The 22,561-nt window shown below is 38.7% G+C and overlaps 1 protein-coding gene across 1 annotated transcript in view; it reads right to left on the bottom strand.

Moving 5' to 3' along the window:
- Positions 1-22,561, bottom strand: part of OVA5 (Lysyl-tRNA synthetase, class II) — a 433,444-nt gene that overhangs the window by 329,460 nt on the left and 81,423 nt on the right. Inside the window, exon 4 of the mRNA XM_089458538.1 lies at positions 2,795-2,903. Coding sequence (XP_089314664.1) covers positions 2,795-2,903 — 109 coding nt within the window. The remainder of the gene's footprint in view (positions 1-2,794; positions 2,904-22,561) is intronic.

Raw genomic sequence — 22,561 nt, 5'->3', positions numbered from 1 at the left:
TAATTCACCTAAGGCATCAAAAGTTGATCTTAAGTCAAATTGGGTTCATATAAGTGAATTTTTTGTGGACTGATGGGTTAATTTCAGATCTGATATGTTTACTACAGCCATGTAATTTCACTTACAGCAGTGCTCAAATCATATAGTCTTGGGCTAATAATCAATTTACAAGCATATTGTATCATTGGCAAAACATTGGCATTGTTTAAACTGGCATATTTGATCATTTTTTGAAGGTTGTAATAATAATTCGAGGTCTGAAATTTACTGAATCAAGGTCTGATATAAATATTACAGTGGTGTTAAAAATGGTTGGCAGTCATCCAATTTCACTTAGCTCTTCTTTCTTGCATCTTGTGGATCTTGGATAATTGTTTAATTGTGTAATTGGGTGATTTTCTTATTGCTGCAATCATATGTCTCTTGGCTGATCCATATTGCATTTCTGCATCATTGGCATCTATTTGCACTCTTGCATCAACACACATAAGTGCTCTAATTGATTTGATAATTGTCTAATGAGATTGGCTAATTGCTCTAAGTGGCATTGTGATTAATGCCCTTGTTTCTCATTGCTATCGTTGTCATTGAATAAGGATACATTTGCTTTTGTGGACTTGTAATCTAAGTCACTCTTGAAGCACCTTAATCGAATTTGATTATAATTGTGATAAGAAATCTAATTGTATCTAATTAGCATGTTGGTGGTCCATTGTTTTGATTTTGAAAGCTGCTAATTGTGTAAGGAGCATTGATCTTGTCAACTTGATTTTGTTTATCTATTGAGCAATTGTCTATTGGTATTATCAGCAACATTTTTTGGCAACGGTTAATTTGAGCACTTTCTCATTTAGTGAAGATTATCATTTGTTCATTGTCCAAGTACTCTATTGTGTCAAATTGAAACTCATTGTAATTTGTCATTAAGTACTTAAGAAACTTAATAATCTCACCTTAAGAGCACTCATTCATATCTTGCATTTGCATTTTAGGACTAGCCTCTTGCACTAATTAATTAACTTCCAAGCATAAGCTTGGTCGATAGAGAGATAGGCCCACCTTTCTCACCCAGCTTGCGAAGTTTAGAACCTCTTTAGTGGTTAACACGGTGATCTTGCAGTCGTCAAAGCCATAGACTCTGTAGTGCGGGAAACATCGGGTAATTAGAACCCAAGGGGAGGGATCGTTAATCAAGCCCTAGCTTGCTTTCCCTTGGCTTCTCTCTGACAACCTACTCTAGAGACTAGCTTCAAAATAGTTAAGAGGAAAGATACATTTAGATAGGCATATAACTTAAAATAAACCAAGATTTTGCATCTCACCTAGATTATAAGATTTGCATCTCATTTAGGATATTGAAGCATCCTTAAGCAACAATTGTTCATCCAATAACTTGGTAAATAATTTGTCTTAGGTAAGTAATTGACTCCATTTAAGGCACTGGTCTTTCACGATAATCTAATCAAATCATTTAACTTGCTAATTCAACCAAGTTGTTAGGTCATTCAATCTATCTCTCGGACTTGTTGGTTGCCAACAAGTGTCCCATCTTCATATTTCATAGGGACTACCCCCCATAGCTTGTTGTAGGGAGACGGCTATAACAGAGAGGGCGGGGATCAAAGTGACAGCCCCCATCCTGAGCATTGTTGCATCTTGCTTGTACAGTTTGGGCAACAACAGTTAAAAAACCCCTCTAAATTCCAAGTCGGCCTAAATGACAAGTCACTCCTGCCCCAATGGACATGTTTGTTCGCATCCCTCTAGACAGTAAAATAGAAGTTGATATGAGCTCATTTGGACACACACTTGGGTGTGTTTTTAGTCTGCAATTTCGCATAAGAAGAGAGATGAAGTGGAGAGACTAAGTCTGAAATAAAAGAAGAGTTTCATCTTGAGATGGAATATGTGGAAATTCTACCTTGGTGCTTCTCTTGTTGTTGCTATCTTGATGATGAATTTGTTAAGCAGAATGGAAGGTTTCACTTGGCATCTAGAGGTGGAAGTTCTTCCGTGGTCATGGGTCTTGGACGTCTCACTTTGATCTGATTTATAAGAAGAGATTTTGACTGGATTTTCCCCCAAGAAGGGGCTTTTGCCCTGGCTGAGAGCCTATATTCTGTGTTCTTTTGTTTCTGTGATCTTCATGTTTATGCTATAGTAAATGTTTGATGAAACAAAGAAAAATAAATATTAACTAATTCACAAGCAGTTACTATGAAAGAGAAATCTAATATAAATAGATAGGCCTCCTCATTTCTCAACAAGATAGATTGTTATGGGTCTAACAGGAAGATGAACAGTGTTATGTGTCCCATTATAAACATTATTTGAAGAGGCATATGACCCAATTGGAAAGAAGTACATTGGATGCTTAAAACAACGAAGGCTTCTGAAACTTTTCTTATAAAATAACAAAGTTGCATGCTTTATTGGAAATTTGGAAGTGGGATGTATAGAATATATCCTGTTTGAGGTCAGGTTGATACAAACTTGTAGGCTTAAAATTTAACGGTTTCTGAAACTTTCCTTATAAAAAAACAAAGCATGCAAACTTCATTCGGATTATTTTCTTATCTGATTTTAGCAGGCATACATATAGAGATTACAAAGCTCTTGGGACTATTCAATGGTTGTACTTTTTGAAAAAAAAAATTGCAAACATAAACAATACAATCATCTTACTGTCATAATGTTTGTTGTGACTACTCTTAATTAATTTTTTCCCAATTATTAAAAACAGCAGAAATTTTAAAAATAAAAATAAATATTTAAGAAAAAACAAAAAACCCACCGCTGGCGATATCGCTTCTCAACATCAGTCAGACCATGATACTTCTCTGGCAATGGAAGTAGGGACTTTGTAAGAATTGAAAATTCCTTCACATACACCGAAAGCTCTCCTGCGTAGATACAATACCAAACAAAAACTTAGTTTGCAACATTTGAATCACAGTAAACCTATAAATAGAAACCATTTACAGCTGAAATGCAGAAAGATGTCCAACTTTTCAGGCACCAACTTATTCATTGTAAGAATTCCTTTCTGCCTCTTTGTTAGTAGAAAGAGAAATACCTCCATTTTCAAAGTCCACAAATGTCCACATCTTGTATATGTGCACTTAATTGCAATTCATGAATGTGTATTTGGCATACTAATTTGTTCCATCATTTTTTCCATTTCCACTTGTCTATTACAAGATATTAATATATTCACATTAATTATAAATAAACTAGGCACTACTACTTAGGAAGTGTTAGTTTTTCTAGCATCAGAGGTGTTCTAGTCTCGAAACTTTGTAGAGAGGCTAAAACACAGGAGTTCTCCATAACCCAGAACTCGTTTCTGGAAATTCCACCTAGACGTGTCTCAATTAGATTATTAGTCTATTTTTTAATATTTCCTAAGTCTAAACTTAGGAAAAAGGGTTAATTAATCAGAATTAATTGACATAAGGTGTGAATCATCTAGAAACTCAAACGGATCGACGGGGAAATAATCTTAGCCATCGATTAAGATTTAATCTTGGTCGTTGGAGGTCCAACAGAAGATTATAAGAAGAAGTCGATGGGTAGATGGAGAACATACACACAGAGATCGATTTCCTTGGAGAGTTCGATTTTCCAGAGGCAGTAAACGGAAGAGTTTGAGTTTCAGAAGGGAAGCAGAGACAAAGAGGGGCAAGGGTAGTGAGGTTGGAGGAATATTTTTCAAGAACCGGTGAGTACTTTGCAGAGAGGTTGAAATTTCTCTAGGAGGTTGCGCAAAGGCGACGCAGAAGCTTCAAAGGGCAATTCGATTTGCTGAAGGAAGAAGACGTTTTCAATTCCAGAGGCCAGGAAGGGGTTCCAGAGTGTTGGAGAAGCGTTTTCCCAGTCAGCAGCAGGTAGGACGGCTAGATTGGCAGTCAATTCACGAAACATGTGTGGCAAGCAGCTTTAGAGTGATGCAGAGCCTGCATAGGCCCAGTTGGACGGCTAGCTTTTCAGAGGCAGTCAAGTGTCAGGATTGCTCGGAGTGAGGGTAATTTCCCTCTGATTATTTTTGCCAGTATTTGCTCTACAAGATAGCCAATATTCGGCATCCAAATTGTACTCAGATAATTTCACAGTTGCATAATAATATAAAACCCTTAGTTGTTGCATTGGTTTTCCCAAGTTGGGTTTTTCTAGGGACTTTAGTCCAAAAATAAGTGTCATAATTTTGTGTGTGTGCTAGCATATTTCTCAGTTTCCAGCGCTATTATTTTCTGCAGTTTTATTTGTGAAGCTTGCAGTGTGATTTATTCGATATTTGTCATAGCAAATAAATTGTTAACTAATTAACAATTAGAGGAATTAATTCCAGTTGTTACAATAGGATTTCAGACTTGAAATTTTCACAAGAAGAGGCACCAACTTCATTACATAAAATATATTTCTCACCTGGAAAACATACCACCACTCGTTCATGCAAAGAAACTGACTTGTCATTAAATATTGTCTTGTTGAAGACTAAATTCATTTAGAAATTCTTAATCCTGAAAAGAACCACAATTTAAGCCATATGCCTTCTCTTCCCTTAGCCATCCCCCCTCCCCTCCACCTTCTTCATCACTTGGTTGTCTTCCATACCTCTCGTTATCTCAAAAACTCCCCAAGGAAAAGCCCTAACCTCACTCAAGGGGAGAACCTAAAGATGCTATTAAGCAAACCACCTACTGTCACCTCGGTGGCCTTGCTGTTAGTTTTTATAGCTCAAACAAGTGTTCTAGTCTCAAGAGGTGTCAATGAGGCTAAGAGCACAAGAGGATAAAATATCTCGAAGCCCAATTTATTTTTCTAGGTAAAGAATATCTTAATTAGATTATTAACCAATTTTTAAATATTTTCCTAAGTCTAACTTAAGAAAAAAAAGTTAATTAATCAGTATTAATTCAATCAAGTTGATTTCTCTCTAGTGACTTCTAGAAAAGTGATTTGATGGAATCAAGATGATCTTAGCTATTGATTGGGATTAGATCTTGGCAGTTGATTGTTCAACGAGAGATTATAAGAGGAAGTCGATGGGCATCTTGGAGATCATAGCGAATGAGCAAGGCCGCAGTAACAGCATGGGACCCCAGCAAGGGTTTAGCAGTGATTGAGTGATAAGCATTTCAAGAGAATTTCTATCAATTCTCTTCAAATTTCTGAGATCCCGAGGAGGAGAGATTACCAATGCAATTTGATTATAGGAGGTCAAGATATTCTTCTAGTATGCAAGGGTTTTCCGGAGAGTTGAGCTTCCAGTGTTCTGGGGCAGTGAGACGGTTCTAGGGATCGAATTTTTCCAAGGAAGGTCGAGAGGTCAGGCCGAGTTGTTTGTCGAAAGAGGTCGAGTTTGCTAGGGGTCGTGAGGCAATATTTCCTTCAGCAGGGGCGACATGTGTGGAGGTTGTACGCTTGTGCAGGAGTGCTGAGAATTTCTCAGGGAGAGCGAGTTATCTTGCAGAGGGAGGTCGAGTTCCTTCCAAGTAATTTTGATATGCTGGTAGTTGGAGAAAATTACTTGTCGGAGCTTTACTATTTTACAGCAAGCAGTTTATGTAATTCATCAATTACAGATTTGCTAAAGAATAATAAAACCCTCATCTGCAAAACTGGTTTTCCCCATATTGGAGTTACCAAAAATATCGGTATCTATTTTTATGTGTGTGGTTTTCTCAGTTAATATTATTTATTATTTGGTGAATATTGCAATAGTGTTTTTATTTAGTATTTGCAGTAAAATAATTTGCGGGGACAAATAATCTTTAATAAAATGATAGAAGAATAACTACCAGATTAACACCAATAGAATTTACACATGGTATGAGAGTGGATCTCAGACGCAGAAGATTAATTGAGAAGCTCAGCATAGGGTGCAGGAGAGAAGACTGAGTGTTTGTAAAACCCAAATTGATTTGTTTCCGAGGTTTTCAGAAAATGGCTTTAGTTGGTTTACGGGATCAGGGCAGATTAGAGGGAGCATCTAACTTTGACATATGGAAATCTGGAACCCTGTTGATCTTGGAGGAGAATGGTCTCAAGAAAAATGCAACCAGTGTTGTAGTAGTACCAGCAAATGCAGCGCAGCTCCTAGCATACAAGAAGGATGATGCCAAAACCAAACGAATTATTTTGGATGGGATTAAGGATCACATGTTAGTTTTTGTAGCATCGGACAGGTGTTCTAGTCTCAATTTGTGTCTAAGAGATTAAAGAACACGAGATCTCCAAAACCCAGAAAAGGTTTCACGAAGTAAGCTTATGAAACACCTTAATTAAATTAATTAACCATCATTAAAATTTTCCTAAGTCTAACTTAGGAAAACTGGTTAATTAATAGGAAATAATTAAGGAAAGTTGAGAAAGCTCTAGAAACTCACACAGATTGCGTTTGAAATGATCTTAGTTGTTGATAATGATTTAAACACTGTAGTTGCTATTGAAATATGTAACTAGGTTTGGTCTTCATAATGACATGTGTAATCATGATTTTATGTAATTGATGTAATGATCCGAATTGGATCCATAAAGAATTGTCAAAGGAACCATGGTTGTATCAGGTCGGGACAAACATCAAAGAATTCCAAAACAGCGATCAAAAACACCCTGAACCAGTGGCAATGGCAGCCAGCGTGGAACGACGAGGACCTCGGTCAAAGCGCGCTGACCAAGGCCCATGGAGACTGCGCGGGAGGCCGAATTAGCCCCTGGGAGCCCCGGATCGGGAAAAGGAGGTGATTTTTGATGCGCGATTAGTGCCTAGCCCCTGGGAGCCCCGGATCGGGAAAAGGAGGTGATTTTTGATGCGCGATTAGCGCCTAGCTGGGCGAACAGGGCTGAAATGGAGAAGCCCGAGCACTCGGTCGTGTGGGGGAACCGGAGAACCGCGGGCGAAAAGTGAAAAGCGCTAAAAGGACAAAGGCGGGACCCGCGCTCTAGAAACCGGCGGTATTGATTGGGGCGCCCTCAAATGGTAAGCAGTTTTGGAGGAAAGCGGAGCGATCCCACTCAATGATCGACGCGTGGCAAGCGGAGGTGAGAGAAAACCGTCGTTGATCGTGTGCTATCGGTCGAGCAAGTCAACCGTGCGAAACGTGCGTATGGCGTTGGATCTGGGGGACCCAGATCGGACGGCTGAGATCGCGCCCGATGGGGGGAAGCAAAATCGACGAAGGATTAAGCCGCGTTTGTAAAGATTTGAAGTCCGTTTTGACCGCCACGGTGGAGGAAGACTTCATCCACGATGTAACCGAAGAAACGAACCGACGAAGCAAGCTGGCGCTATTTAGAGGAGGACATGTGGCCACTCCCTGAGCGCTGATGATGACGCCGAACAGGGAACTCTAAGCGCAGCTGCAGAAGGTGATTTGACGAAGGCGGAAGAGGAACCGAACAGACATGGAAACGAATGGCTTCAAAGCCATGAACAGAGACAGAATACACGGTCAAAAAGTCAGAGAGAGGGACAGAGAACCCCGAGAGACAGAGAAACCAGAATCCTGAGAGGAGGACGGAACACAAAGAGGAAGACAGTGAAGCAAAAGCAGAAGAAGACAGAGGGCCGAGCTGACCAAAGGCAGCATCGAGCACCAGAGAGCTTGAGAGATTCAAGCCATCCCATAGAGGATCTGTCCAGACTGAGCACCACATTGGGCTCTCTCCATTGTAGACCAAAAGGTCACAGAGCTGGTAGGCAAACAAAGTCTGTGCACTCCAGTGGCTTGGGAAATCCAAGAACCACCCTACCAAGCAAACCTGCTTCAGGAGAACTCACATTGAGTCCTTGCATTGTAATTTCTCTGCTTAAGACACAATAAAACAAGGCCACCACTGAAAGCTGGACCGGAGATGTAGCCCTGGAGAATAGGGTGAACTCCTTATTAATCTCTTGTGTCTTGTGTTTGCTTACTATATTTCTCTGTTGTCTTTCCATTTAAATGTCTGTGTATTGGCAATCTGATCGATCCGTTGCTTAAATAACATAGACACACACACCAGCACATGAGCCTGTAATACCTTTGTTCTATAAATCTTTAACTGAAGTCACTCATAGGGTGATTATCAGATCATGTAAAGAAGAAAATAAAATTATTTTTGTAATGCTTGAGTCATGGGTTTCAAGCTCAAGGAATTTTATTTTATAGTTAAGGCTCCCATTGTAAGCCTTTAGGGTTGGTCATCATGTCATAAAGTCTACTAAGTCAATGTCAAAGATTGAAGACCCATCTTGGGCAAGTTACATATTGTAAGAAGAATTTTTCTTTGAGTCAAATAGTGTAAAGGCACCCTCCAAGACCACGTCTAAACTCAAGCATCAAGTCGGCCTACAAAACTGTGATAAGTCGGCCTAGAAACATTGCCAAGTCGGCCCACAAGCTATAACATGAAGACTACATATTGAAGACTCGACTTCATTGGTAAACACAATTCAGTTCGTGTTACATAGTACAGAAGCTCTATAAAACCAAGCGAAGAAGGAGATGAAACAGAAATTGGAAGGATTGTTCTTTGGGCTATCTATCTCACTCGTATAAGTCTAATTGAGGTTCCTTCCTATGGCAACGAAAATCGAAGTTACAGTCAGCCCAGAAAGCCGAGAAATTAAAGTGCCAAAATCTGCTAATAAAGCTAAGTTGTTAATGAAAGAAGATCTCCTATAACAAAGAAGTGAAGTCTAGAAAATACGCCATATCTAGTCCATATATGATGAATTTCATAGATCACAGGTAGACTGAAAACACAAACCTATGATAGGTACCGAAATGATGAAGAAGAGCCAAATTCTGTAACAGTATATTCAGTTTGACCAGAGTTGACCTTGTAGAAAAGTGCTAATTGAAAGAAGTGTTGTGACGTGGTCTTGGGGGGTTCATTTGGTCAAGGGACTAGGTCTTGAAATTCGTCAATTGAAGATTCTATAAGACGAAGAGTTCTTGCGGGTTTTCCTCTCAAATTGGAGAGGTTTTGGCCTGTTGATGCCTCGAAAATCGTTGTATCAACATTGGGGGATAACCACCCGGTCCGGACCTTAATACAGCTCCTTTTCCGTTTGGAATGGTGGCTCCGACTGGGGATAATGGGACCAGTTTCCCAGCAATGAATAAACGGAATGAATGAATGATTGATTAACTAATCTAATGATAAGCGAATAACTTAATTTATTAGAGAAATAAAAAGAATTACTACAAATCCCGGGAACTATTGTACTTTGAGGTGTAGCGCTTGATGATCTATGTTTATTAACAGGCATGTAGATGACTCCATATAATAAACATGGACCTTTACTCATTCAAAGATTACTTTGCTTAAATAGTTAACCAAAGTGATTAACGCAATATTGCTACACTCATCATTTATATCATCAATACATATATGATCAAAAGAAAAGCATTACCATAAACATTCAATGGTGAAGGGAATAAAGAAATGCTGTTAAAACACATATATATATTCGATAATAGCAAAGGCGATCAAATAACAATTCATATAAACAGAATGGATTCAGACATAGATAATAGTACCATATGAAATGCAAGTCACTCTCCAACATCAATCGCTATTTGAAATTCTTCCTCTAACGCAGAAATACTTTCAAACAAAGACAGTAGTGCACATTTGCATAAAAGCTTCTTTGCCAAAATCAGAATGATCGGTCCAGTTTTATAAAAGAATATGCCTGAAGCACAGTAGTGCAACTTCAGGTTTTAAGTCAAGTACAAAACTTTACGACCCTTTCTAAAAACATGAAAGGGTCTATAAATACTGAATTAAACTAACTATCTATGAAACTGAAATCCTACTTAATTTGTATCAAATGATTTTGAGTATCTCCTTCTTAGCAACCTGGCAGTCGGCGGCATGAATCATCAAGTAGGTCGTTTGCCTTTAAACTTGAACTGACTTATCGCAAGCATTGGCTCCACTTCGGGCGGTCTGTTGAGGCGAAAGTTAAGCTGGGCGGCATAGGTGGCATCCTGAATATCGGGGATAATATACCCGATTGCATCTATAAGGCATTTGAGAGCGGCTGTTTGACTGTGTGGTTTTACCAAGAAGAACCAATAGGTATCCCATGTTAAGCTATTAATTCCAGCAATTAATCTCCCCTTTTCCACTAGATCTGGATAGCATGACTGCTCCAATGTTTTGACCACTGTCAATTTACCTGGAATGCATTGGGAAATCATGTTTGACAAGTAGAGAGTATTATTAACCAAATTACTCGTGGTTGATTTGCACCTTGAAATTGCCCTCTCTGCTTTCATTAACTGGGACTGCCATTCTGTAAACAATATATCTTTATGCGACTCTAAAATTCTTGGTAAATTCGCCGCTTGTCCCTGATCAGTATCTTGCCAGTCAAGAAATTCAGCTATCGTTTCTTCAGCTTGATCTAATTCTGTTCTAGCCTTTTCTATTTGTTTACTTATTGATGCCGTCAATTCGCATAGTGGCTCCGCCTGGGCGATTTGTTGACATAGAAGCTTGATTTGGGCTATTAATGCCTTATTTACCTGTAATGCTTCTAATTTGAATTCTGTTATTTGTGGGACGCCCTTTGTCTTCTCAAGCTGTGCTAATAGTTGAGCAATCTGCTCATCTTTTGTCTTCAGCATTTGTTCATTTGCTGCCCTCAGTTGTGCCAAGGCTTCAGACAACTCTTTCTGCTTCTGGATTGCACTGTGATCAATCCTTTGTTTCTCTGCCTGCAATTGTTGAGTTAATTGATTATTTATTTGTTGTTGTGTTAACAATTGCTGTTCTGCCTGCTCCGCTTTCTGTTGTGCTTCTATTAGTTGTGCCTGCAATAAAAAGATTTCCTGGTCTTTTGTTTTTAATAAAAGACTCACCTCTGATGCTTTGTCTATTGTTGCTGCCGAATAGGCTCCAACATATTGTGATAGTTTTGTTAGGTCATCAGAGGGGTCAAATTCCTCCTTCCAAACCACATTGCCCGTGACCGTCTGTTCTGGGAAAAGGGAAGGTTGATCAGTCCTTCTTCTCTTCCTCTGTCGTTTTACTATAGCTTTGTGCCTTGGGCTATAGAAGACATCCAAGGGAGGAATTTCTTCTACCTGCAAAATGATTTGATCGGAGGGGTCCTTTGGTATTATTTCTACTTCCTTTGAACTGGGTAGGTCGCTGGTTCCACTTGGAACCTGTTGTGAAGTGGTTTCCTGTGTATCTGCTACTTTCGAAGTTTCGGTGTCCTTTGAACATTCCAGACTACTGATAATAGAATCAAATTGCTGCCATTCCTGGAGCAATTTTGGATCAATATGAGTATCCACATTTACTTCTATGTTGCTCTGTTTCTGCTCTTTAGTCTGGGTCTCCTCCCGCACTTTCTCCTGCTCTTTAGTCTGGGTTTCCTCCTGCGCTTTCTCTTGTTCTTTTGTTGTAACCGGAGGTTCCTTTGAATGTTGTTGTTCAGGCTCGCTTGGTTTTGTTGCTGGGGTTGTTGCTAACAGATCTAGAGGCAGAGTTTGCAACCTCTGTTCTCTAAGTCTGTTGAATTCAGTTAACCCTTCATCTTTGTATTGCATTATGGCCAGCGATCTAACCTGATACATTGATTCAGCTGAAGAGAACAGGTCGTCAAACTGATCTTCTACATGATCAAACTTTGTTAATTTGGCCTGTTCAAGTGCATTATAGGCGACTTTGTTGGGATCAAATCGCCTACTTGGGAGAGTTGCCAGAGTTAATGATTTGATTTTTGCAGCTTCTTTTTCTGCATGTTTGAAATCATGCAAAGTGTAGACACCACATCTCAGAGGAAAGGAGGGCCAGACCTGCTTCTTATTTTTCTTGAGAGTCTGTGTAACTCCCTCGGCAATGATCTGATAGGCTATCTCCCTTGCCAGTAGTTTGTCAGGTATGTACAAAGGAAGGACATGAGGTTCGGCTTGGCTGCCGAAAATTCTTACATAAGTAAATTTCTCCTCTCCGAACCATCTTCCTATTGATGTTAAATCAATCCCTGCTTGGTAAGAAATTTTGGGAGCAGGTTTATTAAAAATAGAATAATGAATGGGTAACATGAAGCCGTTACAGACTTGGTACAAATGGTGCTTGTAGGAAGTCTTCCACAATTTCTGGTGGTATATGTGAATAGGCGTGGGGTCTTGTGGAGTCCACCTCCAGCCGAGTACAGGAAACTCAGAATTAAAACACAGGGTATCTAGAATATAGGCACTGTAGTAGAATGGGGGAATAATCCTTTCTGAGACGGAAGTTTTAGTTCTAAAACTAAGAACTGTTTTCGCTAGCTTATCTGATAGTATGGTTGCCCAATCCATTATCTCGCTATTACATGCCGCTTCCATCAAGGGAACCATTTCTATAGTAAAATTAGCGGAATCGTGCAACCCCCACAATCTACACATCATTATCCCAGCATAACAATACGGAGAACAAAGAGAATCCACAGAGTACTTACTGGAAGTTTCATGCTTGTGTTTCGCCGGATTTTGCCTCCATTCCCGAATGGGTTCGGATTCAGTTTCGTTCTCATTTCGGAATTTCTCCAGAAATGCCTTGTTGTATTTCTTCTCTGGCTCAGGCAAATGATACATTTGCCTTAAATCATCAGCCTTGAATGAACCGAAGATTCTCCCATCCTTGGTGCAGAAAGTTCTGTCTGTAATTGGGATTTCCTCAATTGCCCACTTTACTACATCCGTATATGGGAGAATTTGCTCCCGAGCCGCTATCCGATGAAGGAAAGAGTCGGCCAAGTCTTTCAAAGTACCATTAGATTTTCTACTGGAACCCGCTGTAGCTTGTACTCCAGTCACCTTTGGTTCTTCGGCTTAGATCAAATTATAGGTACTTTGCCAAGTGGTCTTGGCGAGTCCTAAGCATGTAGTATCAGATATTAATCCTTTCTTTTTATTTGTTGGATCAGCGACGGCTTGTCCTGTGGCTGGTGCAGTGGAAGCGACTGTGGTTTTCTTAGACTTCTTCCCCATTCTGCTTGAATCTATTACTTCGGAAGAATTCTGCACAAAAGTGGAAATAAGCGTAACACAGAGAATTGGTAGCGAAAACCAAATACGAGTGAGATATATTGATCAATGCGTGATGACGGATTAACTTTAAAGTGGTCGCGGATACAATCTATGAGAAGATTTTAAGACTTACTATTTCATTAAATGGCCATTAAAACCTGCCAATCCTTTAAATGCCCATCATATCATTAATCGGCCGAATGATTTGTTTAAGCGTGCCTTGAATGTTTTGGCGGTTAAGCGTAGATAAATCACTGTTTGAAAGATAAGGCTTTTAATACGAATTAATCGTAATATCCCTCTACCTTAACAGCTTTTTGAAGTTTGCGCTTTTGGCTTTATCGCAATCGGGTGTCGGGGAAGACTTAAATCTTCATATCAACACCTTTTGAATCCCCCGACCGCCGATGGCGATATCGCATCGCATCGCATTGGGAGTATGGGCACTTTAAGAAAGCATGCATGGTATATCGCCGATCGCCGATATGTGATATCGCATCGCATCGCATCGAAAGACACTTTAAAAAGCATGCATAGTGTATCGCTGATCGCCGATAGCGATATCGCATCGCATCGGGTCGAAAGGCACTTTAATTGTGGGAACTTATGATTGCCGATATCCGATAAGCTATTGCATGTTATCACGTCGGAGCAAACCGATGGTTTTTTAAGTTATGCCTCTTTTGTCATTGCGATATGCGATCTTGCGATCGCTTTATCGCAATGATAAAAGATTGATTATTTATATTATAAGACCAAAATTGGTTCGTCAAAAAGGTTTTTTATAATGTTTTCATTTTGTTTTCGAACCTTTTTTAATAATACAAAGTTGATACCAATCAAAACTAAAAGGGACCCATTTCATATGATAGTTTTTGTGAATAAAAATGATATGAAATGGGGGGTTGTTGTAGAGCACAACAATTGGCGATTCGCTGGAAGAAACAGTTATCTCTGAAAAGTATGGAAATACTTAATCTTTTTCAAAATAGAGTTCTAATCAAAGGGGAAAATTCTAATATAACTAGGTATATATGCATTCCGAGTAAAATGAAACTATCTTTGCTAATTTCCTCTCTTATTTAAAATTAGATACATTCTAAGTTTTAAATAGGCCTCTATTGGTTTATAATGATAAAACAGAAAACCTTTCCAAATCAGCTTTTATAGTTAACTCGTCTGTCATAGGTAGAGCCTCTGCTGCCAGCAAACGTTCATAGTTTCGACAGGGATACCTTTAAACCATATTATTGTCCATTATTCCATCCATTTAAGAGTGTGATTAACAGAATGAATTCAAAACATGTTTTCATATTTTGTATTTCCTTTCTTTTTTCTGTTATTGCTAAGATAAAAAGCCATTGTCCTGGTTTGGTGGCCAGCTGTTGACAATGCCATTCACTGGTAGTAATCTAACCGAACAAGCTGGCTCGTGATGAGACCCCTTGTCTTATAATTTTAAGCCATTACCCTGTTTGGTATGCAGTATTGGTAATGTCGGTTAAACTATTTCCCGATGATCATGGTAAGCAGGCTTGTAATAAGACCTCTTATCTTTTATATCAAATATTTTAGAATTACACTCTGAGTAACCATAAACTTTGGTGAATGGGATGGACAATTTTCTCCTTAAGAGTAAATGGATGACAGGGTAAGAGTTGAAGATGCTGAAATTGGATTAGTTTCTGTTTTGATATTGATAACCTTTTTGTGACCAATTTGAAAACAGAAAATGATTTACAATACTTCTAAACTTTGAGAAGAGTTTACAAAAATTGAAGTGTGTTTTCGGAATGCAATTATACCTAGTTTCCTAGAAATTGTTCCTCTTATCTAAGACTTCTATTATTTTAAAAGTAAATATCATCACTACTTCTGTTGAGCAACTTTTAAGTACAGCAAAGGTCAATGGAAGATACCTTACAACTTTATTTTCTAATGGTCCTACAAACTACAAAATTCTATTAAAAAGGAGAAGGGGTTACCTTCTCAATTGAAGAATTTCTTTAAGATAAGGCCATTAACAGGGAGAGAATCTCTCAAACCTGATAAATCTTGTAATATGAAGGTCGAATGGCCTATCTTCTCACAGATCTGAAATGGCCCAAGCCACATCTTTTGGAACTTGGTGTGCTTTCCCTTATCTTCATGGGCTTTGTCCCATTTCAGAACTAAATCACCGATTTGAAATTGTTTTGAACTGGATGAGACTGAATCAAAGGATGACTTGATGATTTGCTGATGTTTTGCATGAATAACCTTGGCTTTTTCCCTTTCCTCTTCTAATTTTAGAATTTGGTCATGTCTAAGTTGAATAGAAGAAGAAGGGCTTTCCTCAATAAACTGAACTAGGGCTAGGGAAGGAAGAACAAGATTTGTGGGTAGTACTACTTCTTTTCCATATACAAGGTTGAACGGAGAAGATCCTGTGGAAGCCTTTTGTGTTATCCTATCAGCCCACAGTGCGAATATTAAGGATTTATGCCATGTTTTATGATTCTGTTCGATAGTTCGCTTAATAATTTTAATCATATTTTTATTTGTAGACTCTGCTAAACCATACCCTGGGGATAGTAATTAGCAGAATATTTTAATTTAAATCCTCTTTTAATAGCGAAATCAAACATAGCATTACCTGAAAAGTAAGATGCATTATCAAAAACAAGAGCATTTGGGACACCAAACCTGGTAATGATGAATTGATCTATGAATTCAATTATTGCCTCAGAATTTGTTGTCTTCAAAGGAATTGCTTCAACCCATTTAGTAAAGTAATCAGTGGCAGTAAGGATATACCTACGCTGTTTGGAAGAATGAGGAGTAATTTCCCCAATGATATCCAATCCCCATTGCTCAAATGGCTGTTCAATGTTGACCGGTTGCAAAGGGAAAGCTGGTTTTCTTTGCCTTCCACTAGAAGTTTGACAATTTCGGCATTTCCTTACATATTCATAAGCATCTCTAAACAGAGTGGGCCAATAATATCCAGCATGAATGATTTTGTGGGCTGTTGTGTCAGCTCCAAAATGTCCTCCTGCTGGTCCATCATGTAATTCCTGCAAAACCTTTTGTGCTTCAGGTTTTTCTAGGCATCTTAATAAGATTGAATCATAATTTTGCCTAAAAAGCACATCATCAATAATTGTGAAATTTTTTGCTTTTAATCTAATGGCCCTTTTGTTTTTGTAAGACAAGTTAGGAGGTGCATACCCATTTTTCAAATAAAAGATCAAGTCCGCATATTGTGATTCCGAATCAGTAATACTTATCAGGTTGATTTCTTTGGTTTGATCTGTATCACCTGATTCTGGAATGTCGGATGCTCCTGCCAATAACCTGCAAAAACCTTGGCCTCTAACAATCTTTGCTGGTTTAATTTCTAAATCATATTCTTGAAGTGTTGTAACCCAGTTTGCCCTTTTTTCACCTAGTTCTCTTTGGATTAATAGTTGCCTTATTGCAGGGAAAGGAACTATAACTTTTGTGTGGGCTTTTAAAAGGAAGGGTCTGTAATGTTTGACGGCTTTATATACAGCAAAGGCTTGTTTTTCTACCTCGGAGTAATTCAATTCAGCACCCTGAAGATTTGAACTATAGAATGAAATGGGTGCTTCCAAATTGTGATCATTAAGCTGTGTGAGTACTGCTGCATAAGACAAGTTGGATGCGATAGTATACAGTGTGAAATGATTAGAAAAATTAGGCGTATTTAAGGCTGGGGCATTGATTATTGATTGTTTGATTAAATCAAACGCTTCCTTTTCTGCTGATCCCCACTTAAAGACTGAATTTTTCTTAATCATATTTTGAAGTGGCAAAATGATTTGAGAAAAGTCTGGAACAAATCCTTTGACAAAATTAATTTGGCCTAAAAATGACTGCATGGATTTTTTATTATGAGGGAAAGGGATTTCAGAGATTTCTTTGATCCTGTCAGGATCAATATAAATGCCATCTTTAGACACAATAAAGCCTAAGAGCTTTCCTTGGTCAAGAGCGAAGAAAGATTTTTTAGGGTTAAGAGAAATACCATATCTTTTGCAGCGTTGAAAGATTTGATTTAAATCATGCAAATGATTGGACTTCTCCTTAGAAAATACAGTAATATCGTCTAGGTAGACGACTACTGTTCTATTAATCAACCCTTTAAAAGCTATATCCATCGCTCTTTGGAACGTCGCTCCTGCATTAATAAGTCCGAAGGGCATTTTCTGATACGCATATGTTCCCCATTTTGTTCTGAATGTGGTTTTGAGTTGGTCATCAGGATGGACCAAAACTTGGTTATATCCTGAGAAACTGTCCAGAAAGGACATTAACTCAGAGCCTGCTACTGATTGGAGTATCTGCTCCATGGTAGGTAATGGGAAATTATCTTTTAAGCTCGCCTTGTTCAAATTTCTGAAATCTATACAAATCCTAATGTCGCCATTTTTCTTTCTGACTGGCACCATATTGGAGACCCAGTTTGAGTGCCGAACGGGAAAAATAATCTTAGCTTTCAGGAGTTTATTAAGTTCAGATTTTATTTGACTTTCTAAGTTCGAATGTATTTTTCTCAATTTCTGCTGAATTGGTTTCTGTTCGGAAAGCATTGGAATGGTATGTTGGATGATGGATGTATCATATGTCTTTAAATCATCATATTTCCAAGCAAAAACCTGTTTATTTTTCCTTAACAGTCTAATGAATGCTTCATTTTCTTCCAAGGAAAGTCCTAATCCTAAATTAATGTTTTGAGGAGTTTGCTCAGTGCCAAGGTTTATCAACTCAAACCTTAGGGTAGAACTTTGGAGCTTTGCATTAGTCACAGGTTTAAACCTGTCTTTAATATCATAAAGATCCTCAAGCTCCACCACAGGCTTAGGGATTGAATTCTCCTCAGGTTTACCTCTCATTTGATAGTCATGCTCGTTTTCCTCGATGATTTGATCATCATAGGACTTTTCGAAAGTTAAGAACTGTAAAATGTCTTCATCATGGTTGAATACTCTCCAATTAGTTACATTGTCGGGAATTGATGGCCTAAAAAGCAATTCTACTGAAAATCTATCTGGGCTGTAGTCTTCGGAAGGTAGGAGCTTGGAAGCAACATTGGCTAGCAGGTCAGCTGCCGAATTTTGAGACCTGGGAATAGAAGAAATATTGAATGCCAAAAAGTGGGAGGTGAGTTCCTGTACCAGTGATTGATAATGTTTGAGATGGGTGGAAAGACAATGAATTGTATTCCTTACCTGTTTGATAATAATTTCAGAATCTCCAAACACTTTCAAATATTGGACCTTGAGGCCAATAGCTTTATATAGTCCTTGGACTAAGGCTTCATACTCTGCTGTGTTATTTGTGCATTCAAATTCTAACCTACAGGACAACATTGTTTTTTCCCCTTGCGGGCTAATCAAAATACATCCTGCTCCTGAGCCCTCACTAGATTTGGACCCATCGAAATATAATGACCAAAATAAAGAAGTATTAACAATTTTATTTACAGTTTTCTCAGTATCATTGAAACATCTTGACCTATCTGTTTGTGAATAATTTTCGATCTGGGATGTAGAATGATTTACTGAGAAAGGGGATGGTTGGGCAGCGAAGTTGCCAAAGAATGACTCTGATGAATAATTCCCCAAAATGTTGTTATTAAATGCTATTGGTTGGTTTTCTTGCTCAAATTCAGTAACTGTATGGGTCATATGCTTTTCCCGATTGATCCTTATTTGATTTGGCTTACCCTTATAGGGAAGCCACATATGTGACCAATCAGTAGAAATATACCCATGTAGTTTTTCAGACCAATCCCTACTCAAGATCAAACCATAAAATTCAGGTATATCGGCGATTAGGATATCAATCCTTTGTACTATTCTGGGATCAGCAGATAACCTGATAGTTACGGAATTGATCTCTCCCAAAACCTGTACTTTAGTCCTGTCCAACTGTACAATATGAATAGCAGACTTCTGGGGTTCAATGTTCAGTTTGGAACAAACTGAAGCTGGCATTATGTTAGAAGATGCCCCTGAGTCAATCAAGCAGTTGTGCAGGTTTCTATTGTAGATCTCATAGGTTAGAAGGAAAGGTGGAGTATGAGAGTTTGATCTATCTCCTATTAGGACTGCATCAGTAGCTTCGACCATACCAGAAGGTGGTTGACCTGTGTCGTTTGCAGCTTTAGCACTGGGAAGAGGTGAAGTAGGAACAGCATTTAATTCTTTGAGAAGCAATTTTTGCTGATGTTTCAATTTACTAAGTTCAAACATGGTAATGTTTGCCTTGGTCTTTTTCATGTCATCAACAACATTGTAATCCATTGAATCAGACACTACCAGTGTCTTAGATGTTGATGGGATTGTTGAGGTTGAAGGTTGGTTTTGTGGAATTGTCACAGGTGGCTTCTTCGGGGGTACCTTTTCCTTTGTTATAGCAGCACCTGCACTTCTTTTCTTTGAAGTTGTCTGAACGGGTTCGGAGGTACCTCTACTCCTGGTAGTGACAGGAAATGCTTCTTCCTCATTTTCTATATCGAAGTTAGGTAATATAAAATCCCACATTCCATGACATTCAACAACTTCCTCTTCTTCATCAGTTGGTGTAGCTGTTTCTTCTTCTCCTTCTTCAAGATCTGAATCTGCATTTGATATAACATTTGGTGGTTTTGATTCAGTTTTCTTATAATTTCTAAAGGGTCTTTTGGTTGAGGTTTCGGCTACTTGTTTTTTGATTTCAACCATTTCATTTGACATAGTCTTGAGGACCTTTTGAAGGCCTTCCATGTCATATGGATCTTTAGGGGTTTTCTTCTTTGAATCATCTTTAAAAGAAACTTTTTTGGCTTTTCTGTCTTCCAGAGCAGCTTTCTTTTCTAGAGCATTAATACGTTTCTCCACAGCAAGTGCTTCTTTCATGTTTTCAGCTAAAGTAGGTTTTCCAGCCCTGTCTACAAAAATAGCTATATTGGCAGGTAGGGCAGTTATATACCATTCGCTTCGGATTTGCTCACTTGGTTTGGAGGCCGTTGGGATTTTATTCAAGAGTTTATTGAATCGCGCGTTAAATTCCTTAATTGGTTCCCTATGCTCTATCCTAAGATTGGAGAGATCATTTATTAGTGTAGCCAAAGACCTATCATCTCCATACTTAGTAAGAAACTGTTCTTGGCAAGTCGTCCAACTGGTAATGGAACCAGAAGGTAAAGAAAAATACCAGGATCCTGCTGATCCTTGCAAAGTATAAGGGAAAAGCCTAACAACAACATCTTGCTCTGTTACTCCCTTCAGGTTAACTGCCAACATGAAGTTATTAATATGTTCCTCAGCTTGCGTTCCATCATCTGGGTTAAACTTGGGTAGCCATTTTTCAGGAGCATCAGGTAATGCATGCAATGGTGCAGGCATGTTGACTGCACCAGGCCTGGTCCATGGATCTGCCATTATAACAGCAGTAGTAGATGATACTACTGTTGAAATTCCAAATGTCTGGGAAGGAAATGATGTTGCGGAGTGAGCAGGTTGGGATGTTGAAGTCCCTAATCCCTGATGAACAACAATATGTAATGGGGGAGTGGATGGTTGACTTCGCATGGGGGAAGGTGAGATGGAGGATGTGGATGAAAGCTCTTCACTGTCAGATCCCTCAGTGTATTTCTTCGCCTTTTCCTTTTGGGTAAAGGGAACTCAGTGGGTTCAATACCGAGCTTTCCGCTCTAAAGTCTGGTGAGAGGGTGAGGTAAATTAAACTGCGAAGTCGCACTGCTTTGAGATACCTCAGATTTCTGTGGTGAAATCGAGAAGCTCTGAAGTTTGTGGATAAGAGACTGGACTTCAGGGGATTCAAGACTTAGTTGTTCTGGAGTATGATGGGTTTGAGCAGTGGTAGTTGATTCCTCTTCTTCTTGTTTGGATACTGGAGAACCAACACGCAATTGGGAAGTACGACGTAATGCGGAGGTTCAAGCCCTCCTTCTAGCGCCAAAAATGTTGATGCCTCGAAAATCGTTGTATCAACATTGGGGGATAACCACCCGGTCCGGACCTTAATACAGCTCCTTTTCCATTTGGAATGGTGGCTCCGACTGGGGATAATGGGACCAGTTTCCCAGCAATGAATAAATGTAATGAATGAATGATCGATTAACTAATCTAATGATAGGCGAATAATTTAATTTATTAGCGAAATAAAAAGAATTACTACTAATCCCGGGAACTATTGCACTTTGAGGTGTAGCGCTTGATGATCTATGTTTATTAACAGGCATGTAGATGACTCCATCTAATAAACATGGACATTTACTCATTCAAAGATTACTTTGCTTAAATAGTTAACCAAAGTGATTAACGCAATATTGCTACACTCATCATTTATATCATCAATACATATATGATCAAAAGAAAAGCATTACCATAAACATTCAATGGTGAAGGGAATAAAGAAATGTTGTTAAAACACATATATATATTCGATAATAGCAAAGGCGATCAAATAACAATTCATATAAAAAGAATGGATTCAGACATAGATAATAGTACCATATGAGCTGCAAGTCACTCTCCAACATCAATCGCTATTTGAAATTCTTCCTCTAACGCAGAAATACTTTCAAACAAAGACAGTAGTGCACATTTGCATAAAAGCTTCTTTGCCAAAATGAGAATGATTGGTCGAGTTTTATAAAAGAATATGCCTGAAGCACAGTAGTGCAACTTCAGGTTTTAAGTCAAGTACAAAACTTTACGACCCTTTCTAAAAACATGAAAGGGTCTATAAATACTGAATTAAACTAACTATCTATGAAACTGAAATCCTACTTAATTGGTATCAAATGATTTTGAGTATCTCCTTCTTAGCAACCTGGCAGTCGGCGGCATGAATCATCAAGTAGGCCGTTTGCCTTTAAACTTGAACTGACTTATCGCAAGCATTGGCTCCACTTCGGGCAGTCTGTTGAGGCGAAAGTTAAGCTGGGCGGCATAGGTGGCATCCTGAATATCAGGGATAATATACCCGATTGCATCTGTAAGGCATTTGAGAGCGGCTCTTTGACTGTGTGGTTTTACCAAGAAGAACCAATAGGTATCCCATGTTAAGCTATTAATTCCAGCAATTAATCTCCCCTTTTCCTCTAGATCTGGATAGCATGACTGCTCCAATGTTTTGACCGCTGTCAATTTACCTAGAGTGCATTGGGAAATCATGTTTGACAAGTAGAGAGTATTATTAACCAAATTACTTGTGGTTGATTTGCACCTTGAAATTGCCCTCTCTGCTTTCATTAACTGGGACTGCCATTCTGTAAACAATATATCTTTATGCGACTCTAAAATTCTTGGTAAATTCGCCGCTTGTCCCTAATCAGTATCTTGCCATTCAAGAAATTCAGCTATCATTTCTTCAGCTTGATCTAATTCTGTTCTAGCCTTTTCTGTTTGTTTACTTATTGATGCCGTCAATTCGCATAGTGGCTCCGCCTGGGCGATTTGTTGACATAGAAGCTTGATTTGGGCTATTAATGCCTTATTTACCTGTAATGCTTCTAATTTGAA

This window comes from Pinus tabuliformis, chromosome 7 (genome assembly GCF_031772625.1).
Source record: "Pinus tabuliformis cultivar Carrire ecotype Pingquan chromosome 7, CPIR1, whole genome shotgun sequence".
NCBI lineage: Eukaryota > Viridiplantae > Streptophyta > Pinopsida > Pinales > Pinaceae > Pinus > Pinus tabuliformis.
The sequence above is the reverse complement of the archived record's forward strand: the minus strand, read 5'-3'. Positions and strand labels throughout refer to the sequence as shown.